This window comes from Convolutriloba macropyga, chromosome 3 (assembly GCF_964194025.1).
Source record: "Convolutriloba macropyga chromosome 3, txConMacr16.3, whole genome shotgun sequence".
Classification (NCBI taxonomy): Eukaryota; Metazoa; Xenacoelomorpha; order Acoela; family Convolutidae; genus Convolutriloba; species Convolutriloba macropyga.
This window is the reverse complement of record NC_134470.1, coordinates 32495747-32510673: the sequence shown is the minus strand read 5'-3', so window position 1 is coordinate 32510673 and position 14927 is coordinate 32495747. Positions and strand designations below refer to the sequence as shown.

Below are 14927 nucleotides of genomic sequence, written 5' to 3'. Positions count from 1 at the left end.
TAAAAACCAAGGCAATGTTTGATTTTTTACCTTGTTTTTTTATTCACCGGGTTTATGAGTTTTTCTTTTTAAAGCAACTCGTTTCTAAATCGTTTCCCAATTTTTGCAGAATTATGATTAATTGTGAAGACCTAGTTATTGCGGATGGGCAAGTGGTTCGTCAATTGCTCAAAGATTTGGATGTATCTCTTGAGTCAATGCTGCCTTTAAACAGTTTCGAGGAATTTGAAAATTGTCTGAAGTTTGACAAAAAGCTTATGAAAGTGTATTATTCGCTGAAAGACCTTTATGAGCAGTGTGATCAATCTGGTTTCAAGATCTTACCGGACAAATTTGGAGGCTTTGGAATATTTAATCATACAGGCCGGGTTTTGAAGCCATCACTTGAACCCCTTAGGCCATTTCCTGTCGGCCCTGTCAAAAGCGTCCCTGCCGAGCTTCAAAACGAAATGTCCGATCTTTCAGTCATGCGGGGTGAGTTGGACGCCGATGAACAAGTCCTACTCGGCCCGATTCGTTTCGCCAATCACTCCTGCTCTCCTAACACACAATTTTTTCTTGGTTACACCAGCCCCTTCCTTCCGCATAACAAATGCGTTTTCCTTAAAGTAATAACTTCAGTATAGCCCTATGAAGAAATCACCGTAAGTTACGGTTCAAATTACTTCAAAGATGGTCGGCTAAAATGTAGATGCCCACATACAGAAAAACACGAAAGTTTGATGCAGGAAAATCCTCAAGAGTCTTTTACGCCCCAGATTCCAATCAGTCTTTCCCAATCGACAGAATCATCAATTACTGGATCACAGTATTCAGCAAGTCAATCAAGTTCCGCGACCCCTATCATTTCTCAAGCTGACAGAAAAAGACGAAATTCAAGTCAATGAAAACGGAAAGTGAAGAGAAGACTGGTTGACGATTCATCAAGTCGACAAATTCGGGCATTCATTCATCAAGTAGATTCTAGCAGATCTTCGGAGTTAGAAATTTCGCTTGGTGACAAGATAGAGAGAACGGATGAGCGTGCAACTCTACATAGTAATGAATTTGAGTCTGACATTTCTACTCAAGATGCCACTTCAGTTCCATAATCGCAGTCCGAAGAAGAATCAAGTGACGAGGGTGAAGAAACCGAGCAGGACCAGGAAGTCGAATTTTCTTTCTCGTCAGCCCCTCTGAGTTGCAATCAAAATGTCACTGCTCATAATGCATCAATGGCTTTGTTTGGAATTGTTGCAAGGCATTGTTTACCTGACGAAGCTTTGTATGACCTCCTGAGGTGGCAAAAAATACTTCATCCGCAAGACAATTTACCGGCCCCCAATTTCATAAAAAATGAAACAAGGAAATTAACTGACCGATACATCAAAGGGACAGAGGCTAACGGCAGTGGGGAAGCTATTTTTCTGAGTTTTGCTGATAAAATTCAGGAAAAAATTGAAAAGTACATAAATGAAATTTTAGCCTATGCTAATCCAGATACCAAAACAGATCTGAAGCTCGCAGATTTGTTCGATGGAAATACAGTCACTTTCAAGCTTATTCTCAATACAGATGGAGTTCGGGTGCAAGAGTCCAGTGACTGCTCGGCTTATCCTGTTTGGGTTGCTCTGGCTGACCTACCACCGAAACTACGAGCTTCATTTGATAATATTTTTCTGTGTTCCTTGTGGTATGGCAAAGGAAGTATACACTGGGATTCGATATTTGAGCACTATTCTTCTGAAATATCGAAAAACAGGAAGATTAAAGTGAATGGGGTGGAATACGAACTGAAGTTTACAACTGTTTTTGTGATACTGGATCTTGTTTGCAAGCATGACGTAAAAATGAAAAAGTTCGACGGACACTATGGATGCGGTTTGTGTACCATGCGAGGCGTGCAAAAATATCCAGGTAGTCGCTCGTATCCGAACAATGAAACTTTTACAATGCGTGATCCTGGGATGCACGAGTACCTTGTAAGACAATTTGAGAGTGGGAGTGTAGAAGAGAGGAAAAGTAGAAAGGAGAAAGATCCAGAGGTCGATACGCTTGGAGTGAAGGGGCGCTCATATCTGTTCAAAGTAATTCCAAATCTCCCGTTGACTTGTCCCGTTGATACAATGCACCAATGTCTCAAAGGAGTTGCGAATGACTTGATCAACTTTTTTGCTGAACAGCTGAGCTCCGTCGAATTATAAATAATTGATGGCGCCACAAAACAAGTTGTCTTACCAAACGAATTCAAGAGATCGATTAGATCATTGAGATCACGCGAGTACTTCAAAGCTAAAGAACTGAAAACTTTCCTGCTTTACTTTGCGCCAATTGTGTTCCAAACATATCCAGAAAGCTCCGTGGCGCATCAGTCGAATCTGCAAAGTCTCAATTACTTGGTCTTCTCCCTCCGCTCTATGTACGAAAGTGAAGCCGAGGCAGAGTTTTGTGGTTACCTTTTAGAAGCTTTCTGCTACAATGTCCCTTCGTTATCCCTTAAAGAAATTCGACTCCATTAATTTCCATCTGCTTCGACATTTAGCATGGCAATGCAAGTTTTTTGGACCCCTGTGGACTACGTCAGCAACAATGTTCGAAAGTGCCAATAATCATCTTATCAGGACCTTAACTTAACTGGCACTGTCAATACGTGCAGCCTCATTGTCAAATGATACATTCGGAACAGACACTTTGATGCCTTGGAGGTGAAAGATGATAATTTAGCAGGATTTTTGGAGACGTTGAGGGGCAAACAAAGCAGCTTGAAGGAGGAATATTCTATGAAGCAAAACGAAGTGTACAAAAATTTTCAAAGCAAGTTTCCCGGACCCCGGTTGTTCTGCAGATATCAAGGCAATTTTAATCTGGACAGCCAATTATACACAAGATCTGAATCAAACAGTTTTGTTTCTTTTTCTTCGGAGAACGAAATTTTGGTAGGCCAGATCTTGTTATTCATTGAGCAAGATTCAGTGTTTATGTGCGCTGTTCAGCTCTATGACGTTGTTGACAAAATAGTTTTGGATCTTTCGTCAACTGATTTTCGTGAACGTAAAATCAACTTTAAGCCTCTTGGTTATCTTGTCGAGAAGTCCTCAGAAGTTCGAGTTTTGATGTGCAGTTTAATAGATAGCAAACTTATTCCATTTTTGTTTCTCGACAACTTATACTTCATTCATGTGCTCACACATTTCGAGCATGACTAATGTTGAGTTGAACTTGAATAACTTCAGACTTCAATCAGTATTTATCTTTGAACTGTCTCCTAGCGCTGATTTTTTTTCAGAAAAAAAATTACTTTTTAGTACTGAAATTTATTATTTATTATGAGAAACTAGTTCAAAATGTGATTTCTTTGTTCATTCAGTTGTATAAATTTCTGCTGTTTGTGTCCCTTTTCGATTTAATTTGCCCGATACTTTCGAATAATGTAGATCTATGTTCCGGATTCTTTTTATTCTTAATTACGCAAACTTATGTTTATATATATATATATATATATATATATATATATATATATATATAATATATGCATGTACGATTATATGTGTGCATGGAGTATTCCCTGTGTACTAAAAATTTAGAGTAGAAAGAATTTTCGCTATAGCTTTTCTAGGAAAAAAGTTAGGTTTTCATACGGAAATTTGCGAATTTCGCGAATAACGAATTTTAAAAATAGGTCTTTTTCGTCGGGTCAAGGAGTTGTTCAAAGTGAACCAAACTGAGTATTGAGTATACCATGGGTGCCTAAAGTCTAAAACAGAAAGTATTTTTGGTATAGCTTGCCTAGGAAAAAAGTTAGTTTTTCATACGAAAATTTGCTATTATTTCAAATAAATTGCAATTATTGAATTTTAAAAATTGGTCTATTTCGTCGGATCAAGGAGTTATCCAAATCGAACCAAACTCAATATGGAGTATCCCATGTGTACCTAAAGCGTATTGCAAAAGGAATTTTTGCTATAGCTTTTCTAGGAAAAAAGTTAGGTTTTCATACGGAAATTTGCGAATTTCGCGAATAACAAATTTTAAAAACAGGTCTTTTTCGTCGGGTCAAGGAGTTGTCCAAAGTGAACCAAACTGACTATTGAGTATACCATGGGTGTCTAGAGTCTAAAACAGAAAGAATTTTTGGAATAGCTTGCCTAGGAAAAAAGTTAATTTTTCATTCGGAAATTTGCTATTTTTTCAAATAAGTAATTTTAAAAATAGGTCTTTTTCGTCGGGTCAAGGAGTTGTCCAAAGTGAACCAAACTGAGTACTGAGTTTACCATGGGTGCCTAGATTCTAAAACAGAAAGAATTTTTGGTATAGCTTGCCTAGGAAAAAAGTTAGTTTTTCATTCGGAAATTTGCTATTATTTCAAATAAGTAATTTTAAAAATAGGTCTTTTTCGTCGGGTCATGGAGTTGTCCAATGTGAACCAAACTGAGTACTGAGTATACTATGGGTGCCTAGAGTCTAAAACAAAAAGAATTTTTGCTATAGCTTGTCTAGGAAAAAAGTTAGCTTTTCGTACGTTAATTTCCGATTAATTCGAATAATTAATTTTAAATAATTTTTAAAAATAGGTCTTTTTGATTAGGTCAAGGAGTTGTCCAAATCGAACCAAACTCGGTATGGAGTATCCCATGTGTACCTAGAGTGTAATGCAAAAGGAATTTTTGCTATAGTTTTTCTAGGAAAAAAAGTTAGGTTTTCATTCTGAAATCTGCGAACTTCGGGAATAACGAATTTTAAAAATAGGTCTTTTGCGTCGGGTCAAGGAGTTGTCCAAATCGAACCAAACTCGGTATGTAACATCCCATGTGTACTTAGACTGAAAAACAAAAAGAATTTTTGCAATAGCTTTTCTAGGAAAAAAGTTAGCTTTTCGTACGTTAATTTCCGATTAATTCGAATAATTTATTTTAAATAATTTTTAAAAATAGGTCTTTTTGATTAGGTCAAGGAGTTGTCCAAATCGAACCAAACTCGGTATGGAGTATCCCATGTGTACCTAGAGTGTAATGCAAAAGGAATTTTTGCTATAGTTTTTCTAGGAAAAAAAGTTAGGTTTTCATTCTGAAATCTGCGAACTTCGGGAATAACGAATTTTAAAAATAGGTCTTTTTCGTCGGGTCAAGGAGTTGTCGAAATCAAACTAAACTCGGTATGTAGTATCCCATGGGTACCTAGAGTGAAAAACAAAAAGAATTTTTGCTGTACCTTGTCTAGGAAAAAAGTTAGCTTTTCGTACCTTAATTTCCGATTAATTCGAATAATTAACTTTAAATAATTTTTAAAAATAGGTCTTTTTGATTAGGTCAAGGAGTTGTCCAAATCGAACCAAACTCGATATGGAGTATCCCATGTGTACCTAGAGTGTAATGCAAAAGGAATTTTTGCTATAACTTTTCTAGAAAAAAGCTAGTTTTTCATACGGAAATTTGCAATTTTTGCGAATAACGAATTTTAACTACAGTTTTTTTTTATTGGGTCTTAGAGTTGTCGAAATCAAACCAATGTTGGCATGGAGTATCCCATGTGTACCTAGTGTGTATGACAAAAAGAGTTTTTGTCATAGTTTGCCTAGGAAAAAAGTTAGTTTTATACGGAATTTTGCAAAAGCAATGAAATTACGTCAAAAATGGGTGGGACGCCTTTCGGGCGTCAAGATTTTTCGGTGTTCTATCCCCCCTCCCTTGGCTCTTGCGCTCTCTCGCTCGTCTCTCGCTCGTCTTTCGCTCGTCTCTCGCTCGTCTCTCGCTCGTCTCTCGCTCGTCTCTCGCTCGTCTTTCGCTCGTCTCTCGCTCGTCTCTCGCTCGTCTTGTTCGTCTGACGCTCGTCTCTCGCTTCGGTTGCTTTTTGGTTTGAGTTTGTCTATGCTTATGATGTGATGATATGCTTATGTTGGTTTCAGCTTGCTTATATGTGTTATTTAAAAAGTCTTAGCTCTTTAGAGGTGCACTTTTTTCTCAACATTGGTAGGGAAACTCCTTGATAAAATTTGCTTTCAAGCAAAAAAGTTGTTTTCCTATTATTGTTGAGATCTTCATGCAGCTCACAGTGCTAAAAAGACTTTAAATATTCGGACTTTGTGGAGTTGTCGAACCCTCTGCTCTTCATCTTCATTATGGAGCTGCTTTCTAGGTTGGTGCATTTAAGAGTGTAAAAATAAAAAAATTCCACCTTTGTTCTGGCTTGCGTGGAAAGAGTGTAATAGTGAATTAATTCCACCTTTATTCCGATATATTTTACGGGGAAAAGAGTGTAAAGAGTGTAAAAATAAAATATTTCCACTTTAATTCCGGCGCTATGAACTGGGGAAAAGAGTGTAAAGAGTGTAAAAATAAAAAAATTCCCCCCCTATTTCTCCGCTTAATTAAGGGTGGAAGAGTGTAATTCAAAGAGTGGAATTTTTTTAATAAGGGTGGAAGAGTGTACAAATAATTTTAAGAGTGAAATTATAAGAGTGTAAAAATAAAAATTAAGTGTAATTTTTAACAGTGGAAATAATTATTTTTCCACTCTTTCCACTCTAAATTTTTAAAATTCCACTCTTTCAATTCCACTCTTCCACCCTTAATTAAGCGGAGAAATAGGGGGGAATTTTTTTATTTTTACACTCTTTACACTCTTTTCCCCGGTATTTTTGGGTAAAAACCTCGACCCGAGTACTGTATTTTTTGATGTACACTTCCACTTCTTTCTACTATTCAGATTGGACAGTTTATCCCACGCAAGAGTTGATTAGGTATTACGGCTCCTAAACCATAAACAACAGAACTAACGATCAATGTTTTCTCTACAATGGAAATTGTTGTTTATAACTGGGTTGTTATCCAACAATGCAGATATTGCTTTCTGGCAGCTGATGGTCGAACCATCCCACACTCTCCTAAAGTTAGGTGCTGTGTGTCAGTTTAATTTGCATGTCATATCTTTTTCAATCACGTGTTTTTTCTTCAATCCTGTATTTATTCCCGGTTAAAACTACATTTTCGCGTGTGTAATAACTGGTTTAGTTTCTTGTGCAATAAAATGCAGAATTGCAAACTGTAAATATCGGGTTGGTTAGTTTTTATCCACAAAAATTAGCACGCAAATACTCTCAGATATTTAAACAGCAACACCAGCGTTTGCCGATTATTTGCCCATTTTTCGCAGCGGATTGGACAAAGTACCGTATTTGACCATTTTAGAAAACTCGTGACTTATCTATTGGTTTTTCAGAAAGCCTTCTGTCATACAGATTTCGTTACTGTATTCAGAATGAATTCAGCGGTGCCAAATTTAGAGATTTGTTATTCAGAAGTAATTGGCTATTTCGCGGAGCGAATTCGCTATTAATTTTGTATTCAGAAGATTCACTTTTCTGAGTGCTAAATTTATGTGTATTTGGCGACGCGAATTTAGCTTTACTTTTTAAACTAGTATTTCGCATAGCGAAATTAGACTTTGAGTAGAATTGTCTACTTAAGCGATCTGCAGTACGAATTTTTGATTAAAAGAGATGCAACTGAACCTAAATACAGAATTGAGATGAATGATGAAATTAAAATTAACTGAATGTGATCAACAATTTGATCATAAGTAAACTTTACAAATTGCGGCAAACCGAATTACTAGACGACATGAACAGAAAATGGTTTCAGTAAGATATGTAAACAAATTCAACAAGCATGAAATAATGAAGATTTGATCGTCAAACAGGAAATGACTAAAAATGGAACTAAAAGTTAATGAAATTGAAATAATTTAAATTAAATTAAATTAGGAGGATTTAGTACTCCCAAAATGATAGCCTCATCCATACTAAATCATGCTATATCACATTTCTCCCTCGACAAAATAAACGACGAAATAGTTTATCAAGAAATTAATAACATGACTGCTGGTTACTATAAATAATACTGTAATGTTTATGAAAGTTTTAATCAGAATCACTTTCTTATAACCTTTCCGCTTCACCAACTGTCATAGACATTTCTGGTCCCTCGTAATTTGGTGAAATGTAGTATTGAGTCGGGTAGGTTTGTACTGGAGAACACGGACCTACTGTATAGTCAGACTCTACATTTTGACTTTTGGCTGCAGTTTTTTGAAATTTTGAGACAATTGACTTGTTTTGTATTTGCGTTTGTTTGATTAATTGTCGTCGTTTGTGTCGCGAAGGTGCAGAAGATGAGCATGTTGTCGGTGGATGTCTGAATTGAAGCTAAAAACTCGTGAGATTCTGTAATTGACGGGGAGGATCTTTTTCTTTTCGGTATTGGCTGGAAAGCCTCTGTTGCCTTTGTTGCTGCTTTCCTCTTTGGTCTCGATGGTGGCTCTGCGATTACAATAGATGAAAGTGGAAGCTCCTTTGTTGGCGCGAATTCAGTTACGTTTTCAGATGGTGCCTATGGCGGTGCGGGTACTAAAGTTTTCTTTGGTTTTACAGGCATTCGTACTGGCAACGCTCTCGTCACGTTTGAGTGGATGGATGAAACGGCACTGACATCATCTGCGATCCTTTTATGTTTCATTTTTTTATTAACCTCCAATTTTTTTCGCCTATCTCGCATGCTGGTTGATTAAGTCCTCAGTTATCTTCCCTGACGGTACTTTCGGCCTCTTGTTAGCATAGAATTGTAGGTCTGATAGGCGTTCTGCCTTTGTCCCAAACTTTGCCAAATCAGAGTTGCGAATTGTAACTTCTCTCTTCCCCGGTTCTTTGATTACAGATGTAAAAGCGTCTGTCTTGAATACAGAAGATCCAGAAGCCAGAACCTCGTAGAGACCATCGAGACATTTCTTTGACCTCTTGCTCTTTGGTTTCTTCTTTGCCAGTTTTACTTTAAGAGAAGTCTCTGTTCGTGGAACTGCCATATCAACATCTGGGTGGGGAATTACTCGAGGTTCCTTGTCAGTATCTACGTTGCTCCGTCTGACCGCATCTTTGCTTAGTTTGTCTCTATTTAGTTCCAACTCGATGTCGCTTCTGGCCTCCACGTTCCAATTTTTCTCCGAAATCAGGACTGGTCTTCCCAACGGACTGTCTCCATATATAAATATTTATTCATAATTCGTTTTATGTGAGACTACTAGTGTCAGGTTCAGTTGATATATTACTTAATGGAGTTTTCGCTTTTCTTCCAAAGTGTTCTTCAAATGGTGATATATTTATAGTCTTTTGGCGGCATATAACTAGTTGGTATATAATAGAGTTTACTGATGCTTTCAAACTAAATTGATTTCGCGCCGCCGTTTTAATACATGCTAAGCGATTCTTGATTGTTTGAATTAGCCTTACAACAAGTCCGATTGATCTGTGGTCATGTATTGGAGCTTCAATTAATTGTATATTATTTTGATTACAAATGCTTTAATCCGTTGACCTGTTTGACACCGCGCTTGGTATAGTCTAATAGAACGAGGTACTCCGTGTAGCAAAACATATTCTTGAAGGAATTTCAAAATATTATCTGCATTTGCTCTATCAGATACCTCCGCTGACGGAAGTTTAGAAAATCGATCTATACATGCAAGAAAGTAAACTTCTTGATTCTTTTCATTATAAATTGCTCCCCCAAATCGATTTGAATTTCCTTATTTGGTACTTTGCATAATTTTATTGGTGCCCATTTGTTTGCGGGAATAAGAGACTTTAAATTTTTACCAATTTTACACAAGGGTTGCTTTTTGCCGTTTTTGTTACGATATCACGATGCATGTACGGCCACCATGCATGTGTCGCCATATCTACCATCCCCCAACACCCTGGGTGTGTTGCATTGATTGCCTCCACATAGGCGTCCTTGATTGAGTTCGGTATGGCGATGCGATCGTCTATGCACACACATCCATTCTTAACGTGCAGTTCCTTCCAAAAACTATGGATATAGGGGCTTATCTGTTTACATCTGTCCTCATTTTCTGGGAGAACGCAGTCCCTGGTCGCCTTGAGGATGGCGTCTTTTGAAGTAAAGCTTGCCATCAGGGTACTCGAAAATGTTTTGGATGATGCAAAATTAAATGCGTCCGTATAGAGATCGTCATTAGATGGTGAAGTGACTGTTGTAGTATCGGTATTAGGCGTATCGGTATCCTGCTGACTGCGCCATGTCATACAGACTTCGTTACATTATTCAGAATGAATTCAGAGGTGCCAAATTTAGAGATTTGTTATTCAGCTATTTCGCGGATTTGTTATTCAGCTTGAGATTTTTTATTATTGGCTATTTCGTGGAGCGAATTCGCTATTAATTTTGTATTCAGAAGATTCAGATTTCTGAGTGCTAAATTTATGTGTATTTGGCGATGCGAATTTAGCTTTACTTTTTAATCTAGTATTTCGCTAAGCAAAATTAGACTTTGAGTAGAATTGTATACTTAAGCGATTCGCAGTACAAATTTCGGATTAAAGGAGATGCAACTAAACTTGAATACAGAATTGAGATGAATGATGAAATTAAAATTAACTGAATGTGATCAACAATTTGATCATAACTAAACTTTACAAATTGCCGGAAACCGAATTACTAGACGACATGAACAGACAATGATTTCAGTAAAATATGTAAACAAATTGAACAAGCATGAAATAATGAAGATTTGATCTTCAAACAGGAAATGACTAAAAATGGAACTAAAACTTAATGAAATTGAACTAAATTGAATTAACTTAAATTAGGAGGATTTAGTACTCCCAAAATGATAGCCCCATCCATTCTAAATCATACTATATCTCACCTTCCTTACTGAAACGCGCCCTCCTTTTGCGCGCCCTTCTTTGCTATGCAAATTATATTTCCGTATATAATCAAAAGACATTTTGTTTGGTAGAAAATGACCTGACAACGTTTCTTACGTACTCAATTCAATGTTGCTGGTTTCTGTTCTCATTTTGCAAGAATTACTCAAATGGACAATGTTGCAATGCAAAAATATTGGATTTTTGGTGTCGATTTTCAAATGACCGTTAACAATTGTGCCATTGGCACTAATCAGTCCAATTTTATCACGAAAGATTTCAGATCCTTCGTTGAACGATTTATTTAACTGATCTTTCATAACTTTAGGAATGAGTAAAGACACTGAATTCTACAAATTTTCCCCACATTTTTAAAAGACAGAAGCCAACCTGATCTGATTAAACTGTCTGTGGTCATTAATGTCAACAATAGCACTCTCTGCGTCATTTTGTACAACAGATAGCTGGGGTTTTTCCGCCCTGACAACAACCGATTCCCACAAGGAGTACTGATGGCCCCCATTGACTGAATTCTGACAGTCAATGAAAAGTTGAACATAGAACTGATATCGATAAGCTGGATCCAAAACAGCAGGCCACGTGAATGGATTCGTAGACGTCGAATACAGAGCTGAAACACAGATAACTTTTGACCATTCACTTTCAGCAGCTGAAAAATCTACCTTTCAGTCGCTTTCTGTATACGTTTCCCTAGTCAAATTCAAATCTGAAAAAGAGTAGCCCAATGTAGAGTAGCCCAAAAATGTCTATGGTCTCATTTGAACACAGCCGATTCAATGTGCGCGTCAAAATCAGTGCTAGTGATTAGCGCTTAAAAGTGCTGTTGATCAATTTCTCACGGTGAAAATGAAAACTTGAGGATTTTGTTTCATTAAATTTCAGGAATAGCCAACCCAATACAATAACAATGAGGAATCAACACTACTCCGATAATTATGTTCACTAAAAATGACTCGGAGTTGTGAACTTATGATTAACTGTGAAATTAAAATTGATGCTTAACCTGTTCTCGGTTGTTTTTTTTTAATTTTGTCAAATTCGCTGAGGTGCTAAATTCTGAACACGTTTGGCTTGAAGACGGTTTTCAGCCCCACCTTTAGAGCTGGAGGGGGTTTAAAATACAAAACCTTGATCAGGTGGAGAGATTTGTAAAGTGAATGAAATACAAAGAAACCTGCCGTCATTCAAGGAGTAAATGCAGGAGTACTTTTTTTGTTAGTCGTTTTAGTCGTGTTGAAAAGCTTTAGTCTTTTCATAAAAATGGTTTAATCCTCAATCCATTCCTAGAGGATAAAATCTTCCCGCGTTTATTACCCGAACCTAACTTTCAGAGTAATTCAGTAAAGAGTCTCTTCAAGTCACATTTTACTCTAATATTCTCTCATTTAGGCTCTGATTCACACTCGGAATCGGTCTCAGAATCAGACTCCGATTTTTTCTGATTCAGAATCTTAAATTCTTTTGATTCAGACTCTGATTTTTGTCTGAATTAGGTTAAAGACATATTTATGGTCGTGAGTCAAGCTAGGTTTTACAGTAGTTTTCGCTCTCAGGTCCATAAAAAACACAAATTATTACAATACCTGTAGAAACTGAACAAACTTATAACATAGGTTGTCGAAAGTTCTCCCAAATCAGTTTGAAAACTGACTATTTCAGACTTTCTACTAGGCTCCGTGTGGTTTTTACCCTAATCCGTTTTCATTGCGGGTTGGGACCAGCAGTGGCGGGGTTACTTAATTAAACTACAGAAAAAAATTGACATAGAATAGCTGAGAAAACCAAGTTTGAGCAGTTTCCCCAAAACAAAAACGAGACAAAAAACAATCAAACACAAAACTAGGCGAAACAAACATTTTGTTAACCAAAAAACTGACGATGTACTGTCCTCAATGAAAAGCTGAGTAGCACTCCCGAAATACAGTTTCTTCTCAAAGGGAACAGGTAAGACAAATTGCGGTAGTTAGTGAGAAAATAAGTTTTTCATTTTTTTCCAATGGGTGAACCGGTACAAAATTAATTTTCCTATAAATTTGGAATACAAAGCAGAGCTGCCACTTTCATTTTCTTGGGGTGATGAATTGAGTTTTTATGAAATAGTATGAAAATCGTGATTTGAAACTTTTTTGTTCTCAAAGGAACAATAAATTGTTTGTGGTCAGTTTTAATAAATTAAAGTTCTAAAATGAACTGAAGAATTTCCTGATCTTTCTTCAATATTTTTTAAACTCTTTTTTAACTTTTTTGAGCTAGTATCAGCCAAACTGAATTTTGGTGACACCGTTTCCGGGTTGCCAGTCATAATATGGTTAGTCATTTTCCGGAAAATCCATATAGTTGATTTCTTTTATGGTGATTAACCCTTGACTTTTGATGGAAAGTTTGCTAACGTTGCTTGGTGATGGAGTCGGTAGTGACCTGTGCAGAAATGGTTTTGCCGTATGACCCAACGGGAACATTCCAAATAATTGTAGCTTCCATGGAGTCTGATTCGAAAGTGTAGTAGACACTGTCCGGATTCGGGGGGTCAGTGCACACGTAGACAATCTCCGACGCAGATTTGAGACCATTCATGCGATCTTGCTCCTCTATCTGGTAGTGATATCCCGTTGCCGGGTTGACACCTATAAAACAACATGTTCCAGTGCAATTTATGAGTTGCATGAATTGTGTTAGGAGCTACGAACAGACTAGACAATATTCAACGGCTAGGAACCTGGCTGACACCTCCTAGTAGTCGTACTGAGATTGCCCACGGTATCAAACATTGATTTGAATTCAATTAAATTGAATTTTCGATGGCAAATTTCGGTTAACAAAAACTGTTACAAGACATACATTATATATCACTTAGAATTATACTATCACGGACTCATAACATATAATACTATCATCGTTTTATGCTGTTAGTGAGAGCTTAAATACCAACCTACGATGCAAATTTGTTTCAATATATGTCTGCAACAATACTGAGATTTTCATGCTCTCATTCATCCTTCCTTGTTTTTAAAATTAGTAAGTTGCAAAAAAATTTTTACTAAAAAATTGTTTGATTTTATGCTTCAAAAACTCCAATCTATATTTTATTTTAAATCTATGTATTCAATTCAACAAAAAAGTTTTACGACCATACATATAAATGAAATTTTATAAAGATCAAGAAATCAATTAAAATCCGCGCAATTGTTTGTAATATATGAAGCTCAATCGTCAACATCAGGGGTACTAGCATTCTGAACTTCATCACACCAATCATATAAAACTGCATACGAATGAGAAGTTTGTACTGATTGTTGATTTCAATGTGAAAAAAAAAAATTATCACATATAAGCACTATTAAGTTTCTTTAACAAGATCGTTGATATTGTTGTTGAACTTCTGAGATAAATACCATATTTTTTGTATGAATCAAAACCTCAAATAAAAAACACATAAGTTTCGAAGTGAATTGAAATTGTGCTCACTCACTTGTCAAATCACCATGTAGAAAAACAATTGTCTGAAAAATCTTACAGATATTCCGATCAGGATGTTGGAAAAAGGCACTTTACGATTGTACTTACGAAAATGCTTTCATTTCTCATACAATAAAAAGAATTTTAAGAAAGTGCAGATAGAAAATCTGTCAGCGCTAATTTTGATCCTGGCATGATGAAATGAGGATGATGCTCACATTGATGTTGTAGAATTTTGTTTTGTACTTTGCTTAGGCTGACTAGCTGGGGACCGACTAGCGCCAAAACTCTAACAAATTGAAAAGGGGTGTTTTGATGGCTCTCAGACTTCTATTGGATTGATCTTTTGTCCCCACGTTGCTCTTGTCGGCTGTAGGAACCAAATTTGGTTGAAACCAAATTCACAACTAAAGAGCTTATATTCTCTCAGTCCTACAAGCTCTCAATTCTACAAGCCGCTTGATCTAACTGCGGTTCTCCGGTGTTATTCGGTGTTCTGATTTCCAAACGCGCAAACAGGTGTTCTGAATTTATCATTTCACTTCAACTCTCTCAACAATGTATCTGTTATCACCAATTCTCTATAGGTCTACTCCTAAGTTACAGCTCAGTTATGGTACTGTGTTAGTGATGTTGTTCTTCTTCTCCTTATTAGCTAATCGAGCAACAACGTACAAGAGTCATCATTTCGCGAGAAAATTGGGATTTCCCAAGTTCTACAATCCTGCCTTATAGACTATTATTCTCCCGAATA

At 36.7% G+C, this 14927-nt stretch overlaps 1 protein-coding gene across 2 annotated transcripts in view; it reads right to left on the bottom strand.

The window, feature by feature from the left end:
• LOC142336156 (uncharacterized) overlaps positions 1-14927 on the bottom strand; it is a 154314-nt gene that overhangs the window by 40950 nt on the left and 98437 nt on the right. For both annotated transcript variants that reach the window (XM_075384755.1, XM_075384756.1), the window contains 2 exons: positions 13108-13341; positions 11087-11327 (listed from right to left, as the gene is read on the bottom strand). In XM_075384755.1, coding sequence (XP_075240870.1) covers positions 11087-11327; positions 13108-13341 — 475 coding nt within the window. The remainder of the gene's footprint in view (positions 1-11086; positions 11328-13107; positions 13342-14927) is intronic.